Source organism: Oryx dammah, unplaced genomic scaffold (assembly GCF_014754425.2).
Source record: "Oryx dammah isolate SB20612 unplaced genomic scaffold, SCBI_Odam_1.1 HiC_scaffold_10, whole genome shotgun sequence".
Lineage (NCBI taxonomy): Eukaryota > Metazoa > Chordata > Mammalia > Artiodactyla > Bovidae > Oryx > Oryx dammah.
Genome location: NW_024070194.1, coordinates 21214154 through 21240119, shown reverse-complemented (window position 1 = coordinate 21240119; position 25966 = coordinate 21214154). Strand labels below are relative to the sequence as shown.

Genomic DNA, 25966 nt, shown 5'->3' with positions numbered 1-25966 from the left:
GGCAATGGGGTAACCGAGTAATGGGAAACCAGGTGGAGGGGCTTTTTGCTTTCTTCTTTCTACATCCTTTGATAAATGAACATATTCTTTGACCCAGCAAGTCTACATCCATATGTTGGTGGCTCAGTTGGTGAAGAATCCACCTGCAATGTGGGAGGACTGGGTTCGATCACTGGGTTGGGAAGACTCCCTGGAGAAGGGAACGGTTACTCACTCCAGTATTTTGACCTGGAGAATCCCATGCACTATAGAGTCCATGGGGTCGCAAAGAGCTGGAGGAGACTGAGGGACTTTCACTTTCATTTTCATGTTTACCTTATAAATACACTTCCCCTCATGCAAAATGGTATTATATATATTAGAAAAAAACATCCAGGGGATTTCCTTGGTGGTCCAGTGGCTGGGAATCCACAATCCCAATGCAGGAGACCCAGATTTGACCCCTGGTTTCAGGGAACTATTAATAGATCTCACATGCTGCAAAGGATCCTGAGTGCCACAGCTAAGACCTGGCTCAGCCAAACAAGTAAAACAAAAGTAAATATTTTTAAAAAATTCAGTTGTAGCATCGTTCATAAGAGAAGAATGGAAAGCACCTAAATACCCATCAGCAGGAAAGCGGTTAAATAAATCATCCATTTGTTACAAAGAATGAGGCTGCTCTTTGTTCTGATGTGATTTCCAAATGAAGTGGGAAAGAGCAAGATGCAGGATGCTGTGTGTATAGGATGCTACCATTTGTGTGGGAAGAAAAGTCAAATTCTATGCCTATATATTTGTAAATGCATGATCACAGAATAAACTAAAGACAGGGCTTCTCTACAGGGAGCGGAACTAGGTAAGTGGGGAGTGGGCAGGAGAAGGAATTACTTTACACGTATTTTTTGAATCATGGGCATGTATTATCCATTCAGAACCTAAAAAAATTTCTGAGGCGGAGGGGAGAGGAAGGAGGAGGAGAAGTCACATGACAGGTTGGTACTAAAGTTATCTGAACACAAAGTATTCATCTACTCTTCATATTTTTGACCTGAGTTTCCCCTGAACTGCTCTTACAAACGCCTACTTGGGACTACAGTGAATTTCACGGAAGACCCAGGGCCCTCACTAAAACTAGGAAGATAATTTTTGAAGATGAGAGCACTAGTTCTCTGCAAGGGAAATGACTCTTTAATCCATGCACACAGACAACCGGATGCAGACCTGTTCTTCAGAATCTTCTTTATTCTTCATCTAACCACCACAGGTCAGCTTGAACCAAAACAAGCTGAAGTAACCTCAAAAGGCCCGCCTCATTACACACAACGGGGCAAAACCTGAAGTGAAGCCTGTTTTTTTTTTTTTTCAGAGCAGACTCAGCCCATACTTTTACACAGGTGTCCACTAAAGACCGATCAGCAAGGCCCCACCACCACAAATTCCTGTAGGAACTCTGCTGGGAGCTCCCTTTGAGTCATTCATGAAATCCACCTCTTCCTTAGTCATAAACAAGCCCTTGCTGAAGGTCATCAGTGTTGATATCTTGAGCAACAGACCATTTGTGTACTCCGGGGCTTTGAAGGGGAGGTGACTTGACTTACCTCCTCCCCTGCATCTGAGATGCAATCACCTTTCTGAATATCTAAACGGTGACCTGGGAGATAGGTGGTGGAGGGTGCCTCATGAAGACTCTTCAGGGTCATCCTGTCCGGGCTCCTTAAGTTCTTAATCCTTTGTTTTTCAGAAACTTTGCACCTGGGCTCCCAAGAGGCAGGCAGGCCCAGAGGAGAGGCCACAGGCCTGGGAGCCCAGCAGCCTCTCAGAGCAGGTCACCGGGAAAGAGGAGAAGGGGGCAGGGAGGGGGCGAGGTGGAGACGCAAGTCGGGGACAGAAATCAGCTGAAACACTCCATGCTGGTTCTGACTCGCTCCATCTCGTGTAGGAAGCTGTAGAACTGAGGCAAGGTTAATTCTGGGGAGAGAAAACGTGGCTTCAGGTAAATGTTTCCAACTCCACAGAATCATCCAAGAAAACGAACTTACACCCAGCGACTTCCTTTTTATTTTTTGACTTAATACCTCTAAGCAGTTCTGGATGGGTAATTGATCATAATAAAGAACTGAAGCCTTGAACACAGAAAGTTCTCAGCTCCATAAAAAAAATAAAAAAGTGGAGGGGGGGATTTTAAATGGCATTAACTCCCCAACACAAAGGGATGAAAGAGTGCCATTCAGGACAGCTGATGTGATTCCCACAGCCCCAGAGCTTCTTGCTCTTAGATATTCACCATTCCTACCCCAAGCTTCCCTGATAGCTCAGTTGGAAAAGAATCCGCCTGCAATGCAGGAGACCCCAGTTTGATTCCTGGGTCAGAAGATCTGCTGGAGAAGGGACAGGCTACCCACTGATCTGCTGGAGAAGGGATAGGCTACCCACTCCAGTATTCTTGGGCTTCTTTTATGGTTCAGCTGGTAAAGAATCTGCCTGCAATGTGGGAGACCTGGGTTCGATCCCTGGGTTGGGAAGATCCCCTGGAGAAGGGAAAGGCTACCCACTCCAGTATTCTGGACTGGAGAATTCCATGGACTGTATAGTTCATGGGGTCGCAAAGAGTCGGACACAACTGGAGCGACTTTCACTCACATTCCTAGCCCACCCTTTCCCTTTAGCAAAAAGTTCATTGACTGTGGGGTCTCCAACTTGTTAATGGCTTATCATTTAGGAGAGCAAAGGTGGAAGAATGGAGATTCCATAATCCGATTATGGCTTTTTTTTATGGAAAAATGATTAGTGGTGGGCTTCAGGAGCCTAAGGAGAAGGAAAATGGCAACCCACTCCAGTATCCTTGCCTGGACCATCTCATGGACACAGGAGCCTGGTGGGCTGCCGTCCATGGGGTCGCAAAGAGTCGGGCACGACTGAGTGACTAACACACACTCAGGAGCCTAATGACTTAAGAAAACATGGAAAAAGTGGAAGTATTCAAATGGGAATTTGGACTCACCTATGTATACATTTTCAGTTTGATTTCCTTTCTTAATGACCAACTTTAACTGAGCCAAAAAAGGAAAAAAGAAATAAAATATTTAAATTAAAACAATGACAACTGGGCAAAGAAATTCCTGAAACCTGAACTTTCACGGAAACATTAAACCATCCAGTATCTTGAGAGTTACTCGAGAGCTGTTTAGATTGTCCAACACCAAAATTTCTAACAATTCCCATGATGACAGGAACAATCAAAACTTTCAAGAACAACATCCAGATCCTATTCATCTGAAAGTAAGCGTGTTAGTAACCACATCTTTGGCTGACCACATTGCTCTGAAATACACAAGGCACTTCAGTGGAACATGGTTTAATTGTATATTAAAGAAACCCAAGGTAGATTTGTTGGCTTAGATGGTAAAGAATCTGCCTGCAATGCAGGAGACCCAGGTTCAATCCCCAGGTGGGGAAGATCCCCTGGAGGAGGGAATGGCAACCCACTCCAGTATTCTTGCCTGGGAAATCCCAAGGATAAAGGAGCCTGGAGGGCTACAGTCCATGGGGTTGCAAAGAGCTGGACATGACTGAGTGAGTAACTGCATTAGAATATTGTAGAATGTGAGGGCTTCCCTGGTAGCTCAGAGGTTAAAGCATTTGTCTGCAATGCAGGAGACCTAGGTTCGATCCCTGGGTCAGGAAGATCCCCTGGAGAATGAAATGACAACCTATTCCAGTATTCTTGCCTGGAGAATCCCATGGACGGAGGAGCCTGGTGGGCTACAGTCCACGGGGTCGCAAAGAGTTAGACATGACCCAGCGACTTCACTTTCACTTTTCATTGTAAAATGTAGATTTAATACTTTATAACCAAGTCAAAAATCTCCCAATTTTCAGAGATCAGAAAAAGACTTACTTGTAAAAAAATACTTCCTACTTTTTCCAGTTCGCTGCTCCCAGACGTCACTGTGACACAAAAGAGAAAAATAGTAAGTGGCTGGTTGAGGACCAACTCTGAAGAGCCCAATCTTGCAAGTTGTAAAGCAGGAGCCATGTGGGGGCCAGGATGAAGACAGCAGAATGTGCTTTTCAGGAAGTGAACTCACAGACAGCCATGGGTAGAAAGAGCTGCTGAATGTGGACAGTGACACAGGGAAGCAGCTGCTGGACCCAACAATCTTAGGGGACCAAGGATCCCACTTTCCCAGTGAAGTCATCTGAGAGCCTCTGCCACCCAACCCTGCATCATCCAAGTGACCCAGGACTGGCTCTAACTGGTTACCTCCAAATTTCCATTCCATATCTACAAGCTGGTTAATCATCAGAGTCTGACCTATGGCCCATCGAGCGAGGGTGGGGGCATTCTGCTTCCACTGGAACAAAAGCAGAAAGCCAAAGTCATCACAATGGAAAAAAAAAGAAAAAAACCCTTTTTATTCCACCCCCAATGCAGCGTGTTTAGTCTTTACACAGACATGGGCAGAGTGCAAAGGCACTATGTGCACAGTGGGCTCGGCCTGTGTGCACAGATCCGGGTGGAGAGGGGCAGCAGGAATCTTCTTTTATTCCAAGATTTAATCCAGGTTGGAACAAAAACTGTATGATATTTATATTTAGTCAAATCAGAGGGAAAACATTAGATGCACTGAATAGTGTTTTCACGGATGTATGTCATCTGCATGAAATCAAGTGAAAAACTTTAAGCTGGGAAATGACATACGATGATTGATGGTTTTTCTTTGGTTGGTGTTTTCCATTTGTATGCTTTCAGGAAATAAAAACAAACAATCTTAAAATTTGATTAAGAGGGATTCTGATACCTTTTCAGAAAAGTAGATGGCTTTCTCCTCACTGAGACCTGGAAGAGAACAGAAGGGAGACATGACCACAGGGAAGGGCCGTAGGGCCTGTCATGTGAGCAACCCGGGGTGGTCACCTACCCAGAGTCATGAAGTCGGCCCGGACCTGCTCGGCTGTGAGACCCTTCTTCAAGGCACCTGGGAGAAGAGAAAAATCAGTCAGAAAGAGCAAATCAATCAATCCACTGGCAGGAAGTATTTAATGGGCACAACGTAAGCGACAGGGATAACAAAGGGAACACACAGACTCAGCTCACTAGGCGTGATCTCGGTCCAGCCAGGCAGGAAGGAGAGGAGGGGGAACAGGCAGCACGCTTTAGGGGGTGTTTTGGGGCAGATTCCTGAGTAGCTCAAACGGCAAAGAATCTGCCTGCAATGTGGGAGATCTGGGTTCAATCCCTGGGTGGGGAAGATCCTTGGAGAGGGCATGGCAACCCACTCCAGTATTCTTGCCTGGAGAATCTCATGGACAGAGGAGCCTGGCGGGCTACAGTCCATGGGGTCGCAAGAGTCGGACAAAACTGAGCAACTTTCACTTCACTTTAGGTGCCACACAAGCATTGGCCCCTCCAGAAAGTATAGATGAAGTTACAGACAAAAGAAAAGACTGTCTGGACTTGGGGAGGGGGTGACTTATCTGAGGAAATAAGGCCACAGACTCCTGGAGCCAAGTGGGGGAGTTCAAGGTCAGGTGGGCACAGGGGTAACAGCCTGAAGCTGGCACTGTGCCATCTGTAACCACCGAACACACGAGGCTCTTTTTCTTTTTTGGCCTTGCCACGTGGATTGTGGGATTTTAGTTCCTTGACCAGGGATGGAACCCAGGCCCTCATTAGTGAAAGTGCCAAGTCCTAACCACTGGATCTCCAGGGAATTCCCCTCTTTAACTGTTAATGAACTAAAATGAAAGGAAATGTCGTGTTCTGTTCCTCAGCTGCGCCAGCTGTTCCAAGCGCTCAGGAGCCACACAGGCCCAGTGGTTACAGCACCGGTTAGGGCGGATTACAGAGCATTCTTGTCTCCATACAGGACAGCCTGCCCCAGAAGGTCAGCCCTCAGGAAGCAAACGCAGATGGACTAAGCAGTTAGCCTCTACAGTTGCCAAGTCACTTGCAGAGGGGCTGTCAAGCCCCTCCCCTCAGGAGCCCTGAGAAACCCCACCCTCCTACTCTTGCCCTGCACCCACCTCCTTTGTTCCGCTCAAAGGCTCCCATTTCTGAAAATAAAGTGCTCCCAGCAATCCGCGCTTCTCAACATTTAACCTGCAGGCTACAGCCTCCAGTCACGATCTGGCAACAGCTTTAAAATTTTCCACTTCTTAGTCCTTCAGAAGATGACTAATCAAAGTATAAGAAGTTGTCCACCATGGTCCAGGGAGAGCCCTGAAGTAACACCCTAAACCCGAGCCCCCACCCCCATCCCACTCCAGAGAAACAATCTGAAAGGCTGCTGTCCCCTGCAAAATCAACGGAGTCAACAAAGGGAGGAAACCTTTTATCTCCAAAATCAGACTGAGCAAGGAAGCCAAAGGGAAATAAAAAAAAAGGCGAGACCCCAGGAAACCTTGGCCATAAAAGCTCTCCAAGAAGGCTGTTATGTCCAGTCACTCCAATCAACTCTTGGTGAGCTCCTTAGTTTATATCCAGTTCAAATCCAACATTCTGTCTGATGATCCCCAAATACTCCAAGGTGGAGAGAATACCATTGTAACTTTTAATTTAGCAGGAAATTAAAGATGAGAAAGGTTCAGCTTTGTGGGGAGAGGATTTGGCAAATCCAGAGTTGACAACTTCACTGCTAAGAGCTCACCTACAGCTCTGCCCCTCCATACACGGAGATCTGTGAGGGAAGCTCCTTAGCAGTGTGGGCAGGAGATGGAAACTCAGAAACAGTACACTGATTCTGGTGTGTCCACACAAGTTGCCTGGTGCCAAGGTGATTTTGTTAAAACTTAAGTCAGATCGTGTCTCCTCTCTGCTCAAAACCCTCGAATAGCTCCTGTTCCACTCATTGTAAATCCCGAAGTTCTCACAGTGCCCTGTGGATCTGTCCTTCTGTAGAACCCTCTGCTCTCTTCCTCACTTACTCAGTTTTTCCCATTATTTACTAGGCAGGTTCCTACCTCCATGCGTTCACCCTTGCAGTTGCTCCTGCAGGAAGCACGCTTCCTCAAATCTGCACATGCTCACTCCTCACTTTCCTCAGGAATCTGCTTGAATCGCACCTCCTCTGAAAGGGTCCCTGACCAATCTTCAAGTGTCCTTTTCTGCATGGCAGTTTATAACTACCCAACTTCATGCTACATATTTATTGCCAATTTTCTCACAAAAGTCAGTTTGTTGAGAACAAGGACTTGGTCCGTCTTGCCCACTGCCCAAGGTACTAAAAAAAATGCCAGGCACTGTTCGTTGGTTGGCCCTCAACTCATTAAACACATACTGAATCAAAGAATCCGTACAATGGAATGCTATACAACCTTTAAAAATAAGGTAGCTCCTGACCTGCCTATTTGAAAAATATAATTAAAAGAAAAGAAAAGGTATGAACAGTCTGCTTAGTGTGGTCCCTTTTGTATAAATAAAGAAGGGTATATTATCTATTCTTCAGTTCAGTTGAGTTCAGTCGCTCAGTTGTGTCCGACTCTTTTCGACACCATGAACTGCAGCACGCCAGGCCTCCCTCTCCATCACCAACTCTCGGAGTTCACTCAAACTCATGTCCATCGAGTCAGTACTTACAGCTTTAATTATATGCTTATCTTATGGCTAAATTGAGAGATGTAAGGTACATTTTTGGTGAACACAACCACAAAACAGAGGATACCTTTGAGGAAAGGGACTGGGTGGGACTTTTTTTCCTTGGTGTCATTTAAAAACATCCTAGCTGCATGTTATTTCTTTTTTAATAGGAAGGCAGTAAAATTGTGAGTCATTTTTGTTTTCTTTCTTGTGCTTCTCTATAATTAAAAAAAAAAAAGCCCCTCCCTTCCAAGAAAAGAGGTTAAACGTATTGCCCAGGGCCACACAGCAGGGAAGTAGCAGAGAAAGTAGCTTATGGGGCAGTTGACCCCCCAAATTCAGGCTCTTTCCATTCCAGGTCATTCTGAGATGCTGTCGGGGAGTAAGACTAGGCCACAACCGGACAGTGACTGACAACTGAGGCTACCGAGCTGCAGGGACCAAAGCAAGCTTTCTGTCCTGATGGCACCTCACTACCTGAGACAGGCAAGAGCCATACTCTGGAAGCATACATGGAGGGACTTCCCAGGTGGTCCAGTGGCTAAGACTCACACTCCCAATGCAGCGGCCCTGGATTCAAACCTTGGTCAGGGAACTAGATCCAACGTCTTAACTAAGAGTTTGCATGCTGCAACTACAACCCAGGGCAGCCAAATAGATGAATAAATGTTAAAAAAAAAAACACAAAAAACATGATCTTAAAAAAAGAGAAATACACATATTTGCATCGTTAGGCCTCAAGCCCTTAGCTTCTTTTTCAGCTTTTTCCTTTGGTGATTCCTCTGTCTTGTAAGCACAAGACAGGGCTGCAGCCTTGACCCCATGTCAGAAAAATCTGAACTCCAGGACTGCAGTCATTAGAACATGTCACTAGGGTAAATCTGAGAATGTCCTTTAAATACAGATAACCATCTGGGATGGTTTATAAGTCCTTGAGCTCCACTTTTCACTGGAACAGTTGCCTTAGGCAAACCCCCACTGCCATCAAATAGTGTGAGTGACAAAGAAGAGGGTTTCAGGAAATGGCTGGAAAGTTAGCAAACACTATTCTTCTAGCCAAAACCTTCCCAAGCTTATTCAGAGTAGTAAGGAAATCCAAGGAACAGAACTAAGCCTTGGTGAATCAGCTGGGAGAGCATGTGAGCCCCATTCATTCAGTGATTACTGACCCTGAAGGCTCACTAGCTGAACCCACCCCGCAAGGTTCACGTGCAAACAGAGGTCACAGTCACTGTATATAGATGTCCTGAGATTGCCACGTGCCAGCACTGAGCTGGATGTCGGAATGCATCAAAAACTGAACAGGCAACAGTCTCTATCCTCCTGAGACTCACAATCTTTGGGGATATAACAATAAACACATATAATACATTATAACAATAATGTAACAAGTAGATAAGTCGTATAGTGAAAGTGTTAGTCCCTCAGTCATGTCCGACTCTTCACGATCCCTCGGTCTATAGCCCACTGGGCTCCTCTGTCCATGGGATTCTCCAGGCAAGAATACTGGAGTGGGTTGCCATGCCCTTCTCCAGGGACTCTTCCCAACCCAGGGATCGAGCCCAGGCCTCCTGCATTGCAGTGGATTCTATTATATAGAGTATTATTCCAGGTATAGGATTACTGAAAAGTGCCACATAGAAAATAGAGCAGGGCAAGGTTGGGAACCCCTAGGGAACTTAGTCCAGCATTTGATTAAATACCATTTGCGATTATTGTTCAATGCTGATTATTCCTTTTTTGGCCCAGGCAGACAGACTCCTTTAAGTGGGGAAAGGGAATTATCGCTTTTTCCTTAAAAAAAAAAAAAAAAAGACAACAGAAACCACCAACCAGTGGAGACTTCCCTGGTGGTCCAGTGGTTAAGAGTTCTCCTGCAATGCAGGGAACATGGGTTTGATCCCTGGTCTGGGAAGATTCCAAATGTTGAGGAGCAAATAAGCCTGTGCACCACAAGAAAATCTGTTTGCATGATGAAACTAAGACCTGATGTATCCAAATAAATAAATGAATAAATAACAACCAGTTATTGGGTACCCACAAGGGCCAGATATTAAAGTAAAAACCAGCTTAAATTATGTCCCTCTTGCGAAGTTATCTGTAATCTTTTCTAGGTGACAACTCATAATAATAATGACAATCAATACTAACAGCAATGTAGCTACTACCACTTACTATTGAAGCAAGCAGTTTACATTTATTATCTTTCTCCATTTTTTTTGAAAGAAATTCTTTAAAAATTATTTTTATTTTTTTTGGCTGCACTGCATGGCTTGTGAGATCTTAGTTCCCTGACCACAGACTGAACGGGACTCCTGTCCTGAAAGTGCCAAATTTAACCACTGGATAGCCATCTTTCTCCACTCTTGAAACAATGTATGAGCTACTAGTATTAGCTCCATTTTATTCCTGAAGAAACTGATTCTCAGAGTGGTTACATGACTTGGCTCAAGGTCTCAGAGCTGTGAAGAAAGCATACAAGGGCCACGTAGGAACCAAATGCAAGGTGGGGGCCTTATCTGGATCTTAATGAGAACACTTACAAACAAAATGGATGAGACAATGGGGAAGTCTGAACTCTGAGTTTGTATTTTAATTTTAGATGTGATCATTGCATAGTGGTTTGATAAGGAAGAGAAAGTCCTTTATGTTTTAGAGATACATAACTAGGAGTTGAATGAAACGATATGATGTCTGAGATTTGTTTAAAAGTAATCCAGTTTGGAGAGCAATGAGTTGAAGTAGGCAGGGCACAGGTGAAGCAATCTGGACATGAGTTGATAAAGGTTGAAATCAGGTTTTTTTTTTTTAAGAGAACAATTCTTCGTGGACTTATTGTTATTTATTTATTCTAGTTGTGCTGGGTCTTTGTTGCTGTGAGGGCTTTCCTCTAGTTGCAGCGAGCAGGGGATACTCTTTCTAGTTGCAGTGCTTGGGCTTCTCATTGCGGTGGCTTCTCTTGCTGCAGAGCATGCGCTCTAGGGCACATGGTTTCAGTAGCTGTGGCACATGAGCTCAGTAGTGGCAGTTGCCAGGCACTAAAGCCCAGGCTCAGCAGTGATGGGCACCGGCTTAGCTGCTCCACTGCATGTGGGATCTTCCCAAACCAGGAATCGAACCCACATCTCCTGCGTTGTCAGGTGGATTCTTTACCATTGAGCCAAAAGGAAAGCCCTCAGGTGCTTTTAATTACATACTAAATAGTAAAAGAAAAATGTTAAAAAAAAAAAAACAACCAACAAACCCACAAGCTTTGAGCTAATCAAGGAGGGTGCAGCAATAGCTTTTCATCTATAAGATCTAAAGCAAGTCACTTCCCCTCTCTAGGGCTCTGTTTCTTTATCTCCAAGACAAAGATCAGACTAGATCAGCACTTTACAAAGCTTTTACTTAACCCTCCCCCTCTGCACTTACTCCTGCCCCCAAAAAGAAGAGTTCCAGGGTTAACTGTTTTGCAGATATTGGTTAAACAGGTTAACCAGTTTACTGCAGGGCTTTTCAGAGACTGAGATATGTTAATGTGTGTGTGAATCTCCAAGATTCCAAGGCTGGGAGGTGCAGGGACAGAACTTTATGACCCTGCCTGGCCACTGAAGTCTTTTCTGGATGAAAACACCAATTTGGGGAAGACCGATCTGGAAGGTCTTTGGGGTCCCTTGAACTCCAACAAGCCATACCAGGATGAAGGAAGGAGAAGGCAATGAGGGCACTTTCAGACTAGACAGGGGAAGGCCTTGAAGGCCAAGTTAAGGACTACAGACTCCATTAGGCAAAGTAAACAGCTGAGAGGAGCAGCAGGGTCCAAGCTGTCCTGTATTCCAGGGCAAACTAGAATCTGGATGGGAGAACAGAAGTGAAGAGGCTGCTGCCACAAGAAGGCATGAAGGGCTGGGAATTCGTTCTGGGATGGCAGCCTCTGGGACTGAAAAGATAATCCCTCATCAGGCCAAGGGATGAGGAAGAGGCCAAGAGACTTACAAGCTACCTCAGATGATTAGCAGATGCTCTGGAAGAAATTCAGAATTCCTGAACTCTGTACTGACATCGAGGCACATAAGAGAAACTAACTGAACTATCAATAAACAATGTAGGAAAAATAAATAAATAAATAAACAATGTAGGGCTTTCCTGGTGGCTCAGTGGTAAAGAATTTGCCTGTCAGTGCAGGAGACACCAGTTTCATCCCTGGTCCGGGAAGATCCCACATGCTGTGGAGCAACTAAGCCGGTGAGCCACAACTATTAAGCCTGTGCTCTAGAGCCGGGAACCATAGCTACTTAGCCTGGGTGCTGAAACTCCTGTGCACCTAGAGCCTGTGCTCCACAACCACAGAAGCCACGACAATGAGAAACTCATATGCCACAACTAGAGGGGAGCCCCTGCTCACCCCAACTGGAGAAAGCTTATACAGCAACGAAGATCCAGCACAGCCAAAAATAAATAAATCAACAAAGTAAAGTTCAGCAGGCATGGTATCAAGTGCTTTATGGATACTAACTCATTTATTCCTAAAGCCATCACCATAAACTGTTCTTACTACTCTGTTTTTCAGATAGAAACTGAGGCCCCAAGAGGCTGATTTGTCCAAGGCCAAATAGCTACCTAAAGTGATATGCCCAAGACTCAAATCCAAGTGAGCTTGCAAAGCCCGTCCCTGGAACTCAGCACACCTCAGTGTTCTCTGGACCTACAGAAAACGGTCTGCTATAAACACTGCTCATTAATCCTGCTTGAAGAATATACACCCAACATCCCCTGGGAGGGTCACAGGGTCTCCCAAGTTCAGCTCAAGTCACCCAGCATGAATCAAAAGCTCTTGTTCTATGTCATCATTTTACTTGTAACTGTGGCTTAGGAAAGTAGTACAGACCCGCCCATGACTTCAAGGAACTATCTGTTAGGACCACGAGATGGATACATACAAAACAGCATGATCAACAGAAGACTAAATGATTATGCTCCAAAAAGGGCTGCAGATAAAAGAATCCATCTCAGTTGCGGAGCGGAAGGGGAGGTCACCATGGATTGAGATGGTTTGGGAAGACTTTCTGCAGAGGTAGTACTGGGGCTGGAGCACAGGACTGAGCAGAATTAAGGCAGTCTGGCAGGGAGCAGAGATGATAAAGACTGGAAAGAATGGAGGCAGGGACAACAGACAGAGGTCTCCTGAAAAATCAGTGCCCACAGTAGCTCACAGGTTTCCTCATTCCCACAGGTGTAGGCTGGACAGTGAGAATAAAGAGGATAAAAACTCCTGGTTCTATAAGCTGGACACCTGTCCTACAGAAATGCTCACACACACTAAATACACAGATTTCCTAAGGATGTTCACTGTGGTACGGTACACTTTCTAAGAGTGAAGGATCAGAACTAAAATGTCCAGCAACAGGAAATGGATTAAGTAAAAGAAGATTAATTCAGTTCAAAGTCCACTGCAGTCACCAGAAGAATGAAGTTGATGTGGGGAAATCTTCACGATGTACTAGGTATGGAAAAATGCAAGCCGCAGAGCAATTCTGTGGTTTATTACCACTGATGAAAAACAAAACGATATGAATGTATATGGCTCTGTCAGTGTACATAAACATAGAAAAGGATACATGCTAAAATTATATCATGATTATTTCTAGAGACAAGAGTTGGATGAGAGTAAAAAGAAAATTTCCCTTTTGACTGTCCAGAGCTCTGCAGTTTTAAGTTTGTAATGAAAATTAATTCTTGTGTTAAGTGAAAGTGAAAGTCGCTCAGTTGTGTCTGACTCTCTGTGACTTTCTGTCCATGGAATTCTCCAGGCCAGAATACTGGAGGGGGTAGCCTTTCCCTCCTCCAGGGGATCTTCCCAACCTAGGGATCGAACCCAGGTCTCCAACATTGCAGGCGGATTCTTTACCATCTGAGTCACCAGGGAAGACTGCAATTCTCATCCAGCCTTGTGGTTCTGATGCTTTTAACCCGCCATGAGGGCAAGGAAGGCAAGAATCTCACAAACAGAGGATCATAAAATTCCACAGCTGGAAACCTCAGGGGTCTTCTGATTCACACCCCGAACCCTCAGGAGCACAAAGCAGGGCAAAGAAAAGGATCTGCATGAAGAATATATCAGAAGGTACAAACAATCAAGTTCTCAACTTTTAATGTACCATTAGGCTGAGATATTGGGAAGATCAGCTTTTTACTAATGTTTAAAATATGCAAACTGGGGATGCTGTTTACCTCCTCTCAGCCCAATCAACATTTATTCATTCTTTTAAGCCTGGGCTCAAATGTCACCTCTCTTTAAATAAAATTAACTTTTAATTAAATTGCCAAATTAATTCTAGCAACTTTTAAGACAATATTTAGCTGAAAATAAACAAGTAAAATAACCTGCTGTCTTATCACCCAGACAGAACCACAGTTAACTTTTTTAACACAAAAACAGGACCGTGGCAGATAGAACTAAACAGAATATTGTGAAAGGTTTTCCATATCATATTTTTCTCAACAACGTTAAAAAATTAATATTAATACATAACATGAAAAATAACCTTTTGCAGAGAAACTGTGCTAAGTGTTTTATTTCAGTTCAGTTCAGTTGCTCAGTCATGTCCAACTCTTTGCAACCCCATGGACTGCAGCATGCCAGGCTTCCCTGTCCATCACCAACTCCTGGAGCTTGCTCAAACTCAGGTCTATTGAGTCGATGGACATTTATTTATTAATAATTTATTCAGCATTTTATTTACATTATCTTAATTAAGCTTCAAAACCACCCCACGCACACACCAGAAACAAGCTTAGATGGAGAGGAACAACTGCTGGGGGAGGGTTATTGCTAGGGATTGAAAGAGACTGGGTACCAAAGCCACACTACTTACCAAGGGTCAGACTGGGATTCACACCCCGTTCCTACTAACTCAGACTGAAGTCTTGATCACTACCGTGCGTGTGTGCTATGTCGCTTCAGTCATGTCCAACTCTTTGTGACCCTATGGACTACAGCCCACCAGGCTCCTCTGTCCATGGGATTCTCCAGGCAAGAAGATTGGAGTGGGCTGCCATCTCCTCCTTCAGAGGATCTTCCTGACCCAGGGATTAAACCTACATCTCTTACATCTCCTGTACTGACTGGCAGGTTCTTTACTACAAGCACCACCACCATACTCCTCTGTAAAACTGGACCACAGTACATCACACCAATTTTCAACAGCTGGGTAACTGGATTGCTTCTAATTTTTCTGTGATAAACAGTGCTACGACAGATAACCCTGCAGCTCAAACTTTGTGATCACCTCCCTCCTGGCTAGAATCTTTCCCTGACTGCTCTAAAGCAAACCCCGCTTCTCAAACTATCTGCATCAAAAGACATACTTAAAAAATTTTCAATCTACCATGGACTGATATTTTTGTATAATACAATGAAAATTAATTCCTAGAAATTTGAAATGAAAAAATGCTTACAAAATATAAGCCCCACATAACTCTCAGTGAAATGTGAATACACATCACAGATTAGATAAAAGCGTTAAATCAGTGTAAACTTCCTGCTTTTGATAACTGCACTACAGTTATGAAAGAAAATGTTCTTGTTCTTACAAAATATGTACTAAGTACTAATAGTACTAAGTCTTAGCAAGGATAAGGGTGAGGATAAGTGAGCTAAAGATTCATCCAATAACTGGATCAAAAAAATTTTTAAATTCAGATAAATTTCTATGCTATGATTACCCTAATAAATCATTAAAAAATTGTGAGGTTTTTCTTGAGCTGCATTTAACTTCATTTTTGTTTAGCAGGCATGCTACCCTGCTAGAAAAAAATTTATGTATCCAAAACTTGCCGCAAAACATGTACTCATTAATGTTTACAATCTAGGAAAAAAAAAAAAAGCTCCAAATGGTTACAGTGGTCAATTATATGTTACATATATTCTACCACATTGAAAAAAAATGCAAGTCCCATTTTTTAAAATTAGTAGATTTAAGAAACTTTGTCAAGGGACTGCCCCTGATGGTTCAGTGGTTAAGAATCTGCCTTGCAATGCAGGGGACGAGGGTTCCGTCCTCTGTCGGGGAACTAAGATCCCAGGTGCCACATAGCAACTAAGCCCGTGCACCACAGCTAGTGAGTCTGTGCCGAAACGAAGATTCTGCGTGCCACAACTCAGACCCAAGACAGCCAAATAAATAAATAAAAATAAATAGATATTTTAAACATAGAGAAACTTTGTCAAGTTGCTGTAAAAGTTTATAAACCCTTACTCTCAATCTTGCACCTACCACGTGGAGGAAAGGTAAGTCTGGGGACCAAAGTGGGGATGCAGACTGCAATTATGCTCTCCCACGGCTGTCTGTTTACCTGGCTTCCCTGCCTAGACTGCAGTCCCGCCCATGTCTGGTTCCCTACCAAACACTCTGGCTCAGTGCCCAGAGCATGCCTGCCAACTCTGTGGATTGAGGGAATGTTCAAACCATGTCTCTGGCCTCGGCTGCTGGGAGGGGCTACTCACCATTTGGAACCAGGAGGAGGCTCTTTACGATGCTTCTCAGGGGGCCAAGACTGATCTGGTTGGTGGTGGCAAATTCAGAGAGCTGAGCCAGAAACCTTTCCACCTACAGACGGGGGACAGCACAAACCAGGCCTTCACCTCAAGCACCTCAGGACCACAGACCCACCCTCGGGAACTCTCCTTATCACAAGATACTTTACCTCTTTTGGCTCAGTTAGGAAGTGGAAGAGCACTTCAGTCAGGGCTGAGAATTGCTGTGAAGAGAAGAACACAGAACATCAGAAAACTCTACTCCTGGATCAGGATTCCCCAGTTCCATCCAACTACAGCCCCTTAAGAGAGAAGAGGGGGCTTCCATGGTGGCTCAGTGGAAGAGTCTGCCTGAAAATGATCCTTGAACTGAGAAGATCCCACACGCCATGGAGCAACCAAGCCCGTGCACCACAACTGCCGAGCCTGTGCTCCAGAGTCCAGGAGCCAAAACTACCAAGCCTACGTGCTGCACCCACTGAAGCCCTCTCAAGAACAAGAGAAGCTACCGTAATGAGAAGCCTGCAGACTGCAACTAGAGAAAGTAGCCACTGTTCATCACAACTAGAGAAAAGCCTGCTTGGCAGCAAAGACTCAGCAAAGCCAAATAAAAAACCAAACAATTTATCTTTTTTAAAAAAGAGAGAAGTGAAGAGAACATAGATGTTGATATCAGTTTTGATTATCTTAGAGCTACAAACATTTGTAATTTGAAAAGATATAAGCACAGTAATATTCACTGCAGCACTACGCCCAATAGCTGAGATACTGAAGCAACCTAGGTGTCTATCAACGGATGAGTGGATAAAGATATGCTCCATACATACAATGGAATATCACTCAGCCATGAAAAGAATGAAATCTTGCCATTGGCAGCAACGTGGATGGATCTAGAGGGTATTATGCTAAGTAAGCCAGAGAAAGACAAATGCCATATGATCTCATACACAGAATCTGAAAAACCAAATAAAACAAAAATAGACTCACAGATACAGAGGGGAGAGGGGTGGGGTATGAAACAGGCTAAGGGGATTAAGAGGTTTGTACATTAGCCATAAGGATGTAATATACAGCATAAGGAATATGGTCAATAATACTGTAAAAAGTTAGCATAGTGACAGATGGTTACTAGACTTAGCATGGCGGTCATTTCATAACGTATGCAAATGTCGTCACTGTATAGTTCACCTGACACTAACATAGTCTATGTCAACTATATTTCAGTAAAAAAGAAAAAAAAATACAAATATTCACAATGCCCACCACCAGTGCCCATCTAACTATACCACTTGATTGTCTAAAAAACTCATATTTTGTTGGGATGCTTACAAGATACATATTGAGAGACTGTGTGCACACATGTTACACATAAATCTCAAGGGGTCAAATACCTTCTAACACCCCCCTCCAAAATAAGATCTGAAAAGGGAAAATCACTGAAATAGTTGTTTTTTTTTTCCCTTCCCTTTGTTTTGTAAGGCCCAGGTGGCTCAAGTGGTAAAGAATCTACCCTTTATGCAGGAGACATAAGAGACGTGGGTTTGATCCCTGGGTCAAGAAGATTCCCTGGAGGAAGAAATGGCAACCTACTCCAATATTCTTGCCTGGGAAATCCTGTGGACAGAGAAGCCTGTCAAGCTACAGTCGATGGGGTCACAAAGAGTCAGACACGTCTGAGCGACTAAGCACGCACATACTCGCTCTTTTTGCTTATACTTCCACATATTTATTATTCAAACATAAATCAATCCAAATATATAAATTTTCCCATTTTCACTCTCATAAATGGTAACATACTACATGAACTTTTTCTCTACCTTACTTTTTGTTGAGGGGGGTACTGCATGTGGCATGTGGGATGTTCAATCTGACTAGAGATTGAACGTGAGCCCCATGCACTGGAAGCATGAGTCTTAACTACTGGTACTGCCAGGGAAGAGGGAAGTCCCTCTATCTTGCTTTTAAAAGCAGTTACTTCTGTGTGGCAACATTTTAGGTGATTTTTATTTTCTTCTGTTTTGCCTATTCATGTTTTCTGGGTTTCTCTCCCCCACAATAAACATCTTGTTGAGTATGTGACAGAATAGCAAATTTTAACATGTCATTTATACATTATCTTAGTGAGTGAGTCACTCAGTCGTGTCTGAGTCTTTGAGATTCCATGGACTGTAGCCCGCCAGGCTCCTTTGTCTATGGAACTCTCCAGGCAAGAATACTGGAGTGGGTTGCCAGTCACTTATTCTTTTGTGCATGTGAACCTCTTTATCAGTACTATCTTACTAAGAACTGAATATCTGTGTGCCCCAAAATTCATAGGTTTAAGTCCTAACCCCAATACTACTGTATTTGAAGAAAGTGCCTGTGAAGAGCTGACAAGGTTAAAAGAGGTCATAATGGTGGGGCCCTAATCTGATAGGGCTGGTGCGCTTATAAGCACCAGGAAGTTCTGAGGAAGTTGCCCCAGAGCTCTTTCTGTGAGGCACACGTTGCGAAGACACAACGTGAAGAAGGCAAGCCAGGAAGAGAGCTTTCACTAGGAAATCAATCTGTGGGCACCCTAACTTTGGACTTCCAGCCTCTGGAACTATGAGGAATAAATTTCTGTTGTCCAAGCCACCCAGGGTGTGGTATTTTGTTACAGCAGCTCGCACAGACTGAGACATTTAGCATTATTTTCCCATATCCTCTCCTGATGGACACGGTGTGTGTGGCACAGTGAAGGAAACCAAGACACAACAGTTTAAAAGACCCAGATGTGAATCACTGTTCTGATCATCCAGGTGACCCTGGGCAAGTCACTTAGCCTCACTGCATCTCAGTTGCCATCAGAAAGACAGAGGTAATAATACATAGCTTCCAGAACAGTACTAATCGGCTCATACAAAGCCTCCAGTACAGTGTCAGACTAGAGGCTCAACAAGCCTCTAGTATGTATGTATGTGTGTGTAGCAGTTACCACAGCCACAATTAAAGTCACTATGCCATTAGATACAGCTTTAACATTTAAACAAAGAAGACAACAAGCAGATATTGCGGCTCAAAGCCCCCCAAACTGTACATGTGACTGTCAAATGCATTTGCCCCTTTTTCCATGATACATAAACTTTACACAAACCCCTGGCAAGGTTCTGTATTATTTTATTCTCAAATGTATTCTATTTTAAAATATAAAACCAATCTTATATGAAAATGTAAAAGTAATATACACGCAAGGTTTTAAAAAAGACCCACCCAGCTAGCATAAAAGAATATAAAATAAAATCTCTTACTCTCTCCCTGCCCCCTCCCACCTCAGTCCCACTACCTATAGCTAATTATGCTAACACCTCTGTGGCCTTCCCATCATTTCATTTTTCTTTAGTCTCTTTTAAATAGAAGTGGGATCATACTGAACCCACTCCCTGCATCTCACCTTTTTTCCCCACTCAATTACATTTTAGAAATCAATCATGTCAGCAGATATAAATCCACCCAGTTCTTTTAACAACCGTATGGCATTCAACAGTTAAGACAGCATAATTTAGCTCCCTAGAAATGAACATTATAGTGTGTGTATGTGTTGATCTTATGTTAATGATGCTGCAATGAATATCCTCCCACATACTTCTTTGTGAAACATGTATGTGTATGTCTATAAGATGTATTCTTAAAATGTATTCTAAGTGAAAGGATACGCTTTTTAAAAAATTGTTTTTTTGGCCATGCCATGCCATAAGGCAGGTGAAATCTTAGTTCCCCCATCAGGGATCAAACCTGTGCCCACTGCAGTGGAAGCACAGAGTCTTAACCACTGGACTGACTGCTGGGGAAGTCCTATATACATTTTAAAAATTGAGGTATAGTTGATGTAAAATATTATATACGTTTCAAGTATACAACACAGTAATTGCTAACTTTTAAAGGTCATTTCCATTTATAGTTATTATAAAATATTGGCTTTATTCCCTGTATTGTACAATATATCCTTATAATTATTGTTGTTGTTTAGTTGCTAATTCATGTCTGACTCTTTTGCAACCCCATGGACTGTAGCCCGCCAGCCTGCCCTGTTCATGGGATTTCCCAGGCAAGAATACTGGAGTGGTTTGCCGTTTTCTTCTCTGGGGGATTCTCCCGACCCAGGGATTGAACCCGTATATCCTGGATTAGCAGGCGGATTCTTTACCACTGAGGCAAGAGGGAAGCCCATCCTAACGACAGCTTCTTTATTTTTTACATAATAGTTTGTGTCTCTTAACCTTCTATCCCTATCTCCCTCCCTACTCCCCTCTCCCCGCTGGAAACCACTAGTTTATTCTCTAAGATATGTACATTTTAAATTCTCAGAAAATATTGCCAAATTGCCTTGTAGAGAAGTTGCATGGATTTACACTCCCACCAGCTAATGGTATCTTAGAAGTCTCTGCTTTCTCAAAACTCCATGGATATCCCACAGAAACACTCTAGCTTTGCTGGTCCAGGGTTTTTCTTTCTGCAATATTTATGACATTGGGTATCAGTCTTGCACAAATGTTGACAGAGAAAAAACAGAATAGTCAAGACTAGCTTGAGAATGGGTCCTCAAACTGAGTTTTCCTCTATTCTTCTTTTTTTTTTTTTTTGCTACAGATCTGTGGAACTGTCATATCTTTGGCCAAAAATGTTTCCTATGCCACTAGGGCCTTAAAAAAAAAATGGGGTGGCTGAGAGGGCCTCCAGCTGCTCTTTCATTTCCAGGCCTCAGCCTAACACTCAGGATGGAGCTCCTTGTGCGGCCTCATCCCCGACTTTCCTCCCATGAACAGCCTCAAGCTACTCTGGTCTGTAGGCTGTTATCAACCCCCATCCCTATCTCCACTTTTCCAAACCCTCCTTATCCTTCAAAGCCCTGCCCAGATATCAGGACTCTCCCAGCAAGAAAGGGACCTACCCAGATTCTTAACTTCTGAGGCTCCCTCTTGGAACCTCACCTGGGGGCACTTAGAATTTTCAATCTTGATAAGGAGTACAAACCTGTTTTACCAGAGAAGGTTTCTCCTCCAGCTGCTTAGGGTCACAGCACCTTAATTATTGTGAGTGCAGAGTTGTATCTGTTGAACAAACCTTCCCTAAACACTTTCCCCATTCTTTGCCTTTGTACCTGCATAGCCCCCTCTCCCTGGAATGCTCACCTGCTCATCACTAGCAATGAAATCAAAATCTGAACGAATTCTCACCAGTTAAACATATGAAAAGATGCCCAAGGTTATTCCAGATGAGAAATGAAAATCAGCAGAACAAGGAGATACCATTTTTCATCTGTCAGATCTTCAAAACTAATTGTCTGACGGCACCAGGGTTGGAAAGTAACAGATGTGACTGCACACAGTCGAGAAGATAAACTGGGGCAAACTTTCTGGATTACAATGTGGTAATCCATGTCTAATTTTTCAAACGATCAAACCCTTTGACCTGGTAATTCCACTGCTTGAAGCATGCCCTTCAGAGATGTCCCCAAAAGTAAACCCAGACATAAACAAGGCAGTTTGTTGACAGCAACAAACAAAAATAAAAAAACTGAAAGCAACTGAAGTGTCTATTAACAGGGGACTGGTTAAATTGTGCTATATCTGTTTCAAAGAATATCACAAAATGCCTTTACTGTCAAAAAAAAAAAGTTTTTAAAGGATATCCATAAATGTGATGGCAGATGCAGATTTTTTTCTATAAAGATATATGAGAAACTATTAAAATGATGATTTCTGGAGACAGAGAAATAGGTATTTTTATTTTAACTTTGTATCTTTCAGTACTGTCTGAATTTTCTAAACTTGTATGCTGCTAGGTGAGAGACTGTCGACCATTTGTTTCCTTCTTTATATTTTTTCTGAATTTCCTCTGATAACCACACTAAAAATGATTCTTTTAATCCTACCTACTCTCAAGGCTCCATGTTACCTAGAACTGATCACAGCATCACAGAAAACATGCAGATTCACGTAGTAATGTGCCGTGTCTCCATTTTCTGACCTGCCGCAGCAGATCACAACCTCCCCAGCACAACAGGCCTCATTCATCAAGACTTTGTAAACTTTACTGGGTTTAGCGGCTATTTGGTGCATAGTAGGCATTCAGATAAATATGTATCAAATAAGCAATAAATAGTCATGCCGACATTAACACAATGATTCTTTTCCTCCTTGAGGCCTAGGTCTCAAGTAAAAGGCTAATGAAAGTAATAACTAATAGAAATAGCTAATACCTAATAGACGGAGAAGGCAATGGCACCCCATTCCAGTACTCTTGCCTGGAAAATCCCATGGACGGAGGAGCCTGGAAGGCTGTAGTCCATGGGGTCACTGAGAGTCGGACACGACTGAGGAACTTCACTTTCACTTTTCACTTTCATGCATTGGAGAAGGAAATGGCAACCCACTCCAGTGTTCTTGCCTGGAGAATCCCAGGGATGGTGGAGCCTGGTGGGCTGCTGTCTATGGGGTCGCACAGAGTCAGACACGACCGAAGTGACTTAGCAGCAGCAGCAGCAGCAATAGCTAATAGAAATAGCCAGAATAGCTGGCTAATGAAAGCCAGCTAATAGAGTGGCTACTCAGAGAAGTCTGATCACCCAAGAAAAGGGGCGAAAATGGCCCAAAGGACTTCGATAAAGGCTGTCTGCCCTTAAGTTCAGTTCAGCTCAGTTCATTCGCTCAGTCATGTCCAACTCTTTGTGACCCCGTAAACCGCAGCACGCTAGGCCCCGCTGTCCATCACCAACTCCCAGAGTTCACCCAAACCCATGTTCATTGAGTCGGTGATGCCATCCAACCATCTCATCCTCTGTCATCCCCTTCTCCACCTGCCCTCAATCTTTCCCAGCATCAGGGTCTTTTCAAATGAGTCAGCTCTTCACATCAGGTGGCCAAAGTATTGGAGTTTCAGCTTCAAAATCAGTCCCACCAATGAACACCCAGGACCGATCTCCTTTAGGATGGACTGGTTGGATCTCCTTGCAGTCCAAGGGACTCTCAAGAGTCTTCTCCAACACCACAGTTCAAAAGCATCAATTTTTCGGCGCTCAGCTTTCTTTATAGTCCAACTCTCACATCCATACATGACCACTGGGAAAACCATAGCCTCGACTAGACGGACTTTTGTTGACAAAGTAATGTCTCTGCTTTTTAATATGCTGTCTAGGTTGGTCATAACTTTCCTTCCAAGGAGTAAGTGTCTTTTAATTCCATGACTGCAATTACCATCTGCAGTGATTTTGGAGCCCAGAAAAATAACGTCAGCCACTGTTTCCACTGTTTCCCCATCTATTTCCCATGAAGTGATGGGACTGGATGCCATGATCTTTTCTGCATGTTGAGCTTTAAGCCAACTTTTTCAATCTCCTCTTTCACTTTCATCAAGAGCCTCTTTAGTTCTTCTTCACTTTCTGCCATAAGGGTGGTATCATCTGCATATCTGAGGTTATTGCCATTTCTCCCAACAGTCTTGATTTCAGCTTGTGCTTCCTCCAGCCCAGTGTTTCTCATGATGTACTCTGCATAGAAGTTAAATAAGGAGGGTGACAATACAGCCTTGACGTACTCCTTTTCCTATTTGGAACCAGTCTGTTGTTCCATGTCCAGTTCTAACTGTTGCTTCCTGACCTGCATATAGGTTTCTCAAGAGGCAGGTCAGTCAGGTGGTCTGGTATTCCCATCTCTTTCAGAATTTTCCACAGTTTATTGTGATCCACACAGTCAAATGCTTTGGCATAGTCAATAAAGCAGAAACAGATGTTTTTCTGGAACTCTCTTGCTTTTTCGATGATCCAGCAGATGTTGCAATTTGATCTCTTGTTCCTCTGCCTTTTCTAAAACCAGCTTGAACATCTGGAAGTTCACGGTTCACATATTGCTGAAGCCTGGCTTGGAGAATTTTGAGCATTATTTTGCTAGCGTGTGAGATGAGTGCAATTGTGTGGTAGTTTGAGCATTCTTTGGCATTGCCTTTCTTTGGGATTGGAATGAAAACTGATCTTTTCCAGTCCTGTGGCCACTGCTGAGTTTTCCAGATTTGCTGGCATATTGAGTGCAGCACTTTCACAGCACTCTGAAACTGCCTCAAACTGGTCAAATTATTTTCCTAAACCATTTTTCCTTATCTGTAAAATGGGAATGGTAATAGTACCTGACTCCTAGGGTAGTTGCAAGAACTCAGTGACTCAATATACATAAAAGCACTTAAAACTGTGCTATGCAGTACAATGGTCACTGACCATATTGAGCACTTGAAAAAGGCTAATCCAAAAAAAAAAGCTAATCCAATTTGAGTTGTGCTTTAAAATACAGACTAGAATCAAAAACCTTATACCAAAAAAAAGTGAAACATCTCATCGCTCTTTTTTTATGTGGGTCACACATGGAAATGATAATACTTTGATAGAGTGGGTTAAAGAAAACACATTAAATTCATTTCCTCTTTCTTTTTAGTTTTTAAATGTGGCTACTAGAAAATGTAAAAGTAGACCTGTGGCTTGTAGTTTATTTCTCTTGGATGCCACGGCAGTAGAACACGGCTGCCATCACAGTTAGTGTTCCTTTATGAGAAAACACCAAGTTGTGAGGATGCTGAGATAACAGAGAGCGGCCCCACCTCCTGGGAAGTTACAACATGGTGGGGGGAACAGATGTACCTTTGCAGTGATCCTGAGACCTGTCATTTTAACTTGCTTAATTTGGCTGCCTTGGTGGTAGGAAAGGGACATCCCAAAAACACAGGAGCAGGAAGCCTTCAAGGTTGACTGGCTGGCACCTGCAGCCTGAAGAGTGAGAAAAAGCCTTCGACAGCTCCACTACCGTCAAGGACCTGCCCTCCACTGGATAGGGTACATGGTTCTTTCCTTGGGGACTACAAGTGCTGTGCTGTGCTGTGCTGTGCTTAGTCGTGTCAGACTCTTTGCGAGCCCATGGACGGTAGCCCCCGCCAGGCTCCTTTGTCCATGGGGATTCTCCAGGCAAGAATACTGGAGAGGGCTGCCATGGACTACCCGTATCTCCCTTAACTGGGGGGTGGGGTGGGGTGGGGTGGGGGTGGGGATGAGGAGAGGATGTCATCACTAGCCTGGCCACAGAGCCACTCTGGCTTGGCCATTACCTGCACCCACATCCCATCCCCAGATGCCGAGCCCCACTCCAGGCAGCTTCTGCCCCCTTGAGATGCTAAGACCCTCCTCAGTCTCCCCCAAGACGCCCCCCACCCCGTCTTCCTACTAAACGTCTCAGTCCCTCACCTGACCCACCAAATTCCACGGCTCCCCCAAACTCCATTGGCCTCCCAAAGCCCTCAGTGCGTTACTCAACTCCGTTCAGCCACATTAAGACTCCCTTCAGCCTTTCTTCCGGGATCCTGCAAACTCTCCTCGTCCCCAGGACCCTGGGAAGTCTCCTAGTACCATCTCTTGGCCGCCGAGGTTTCCCTGGGGCCCTTCAGCTTGGCCTCAGACCTCCCTTAATCGCCCGGCCCTGAAAACTGGCCTGAGACCCTGACTCCCCTCAGCCCCTCTCCGAACCCACCTCTCCCGAGCCAGGCTCGCACAGCGGCCTGCCGCGGCCTAACCCTCCACCCCTCCCCGGGAACCGCCCCGGCCCCGCGCCGCGGCCGCCCGGCCCACCTGCGCGCCCAGCTGGTTCAGCTGCTGCATGTCGCCGCCCACGGCCTCGGGCACGGGGTCCTGTGTGCAGTGCAGCCGGCCCATGGCGTCCGCCCGGCCCCTCAGGCCCCACGCTCCCGCGCCTCCCCCGACTTCCTCCTTCGCGCGGCCGCCGTGGCCGCGCTTCCGCAGCCGCACTTTCGCCACCGGCCGCGGGCGCCGCCGCTGCCGCCGCGCTCCTCCCGGGCGGGTCCCCAGGGGCGCCCCAGGGGCGCCCTGGCCGAGC

At 44.4% G+C, this 25966-nt stretch overlaps 1 protein-coding gene across 3 annotated transcripts; it reads right to left on the bottom strand.

Moving 5' to 3' along the window:
- Positions 1-1196: 1196 nt before the first annotated feature.
- COMMD7 (COMM domain containing 7) lies at positions 1197-25940 on the bottom strand. Of its 3 annotated transcripts, XM_040247551.1 has the most exons (9): positions 25702-25887; positions 16250-16303; positions 16050-16152; positions 4905-4961; positions 4785-4822; positions 4247-4337; positions 3881-3930; positions 2984-3032; positions 1197-1950 (listed from the first exon to the last, which is right to left on the bottom strand). In XM_040247551.1, the coding sequence occupies exons 1-9, from the start codon at positions 25783-25785 to the stop codon at positions 1874-1876; spliced, it is 603 nt and encodes a 200-aa protein (XP_040103485.1). In that variant the 5' UTR covers positions 25786-25887; the 3' UTR covers positions 1197-1873. The 3 variants fall into 3 exon arrangements, with proteins under 3 accessions (XP_040103485.1, XP_040103487.1, XP_040103486.1); XM_040247553.1 differs by lacking the exon at positions 2984-3032 and having other exon boundaries at positions 1197-1933; positions 3902-3930; positions 25702-25940; XM_040247552.1 differs by lacking the exon at positions 2984-3032 and having other exon boundaries at positions 1197-1933; positions 25702-25870.
- Between the last annotated feature and the right edge of the window lie 26 nt (positions 25941-25966).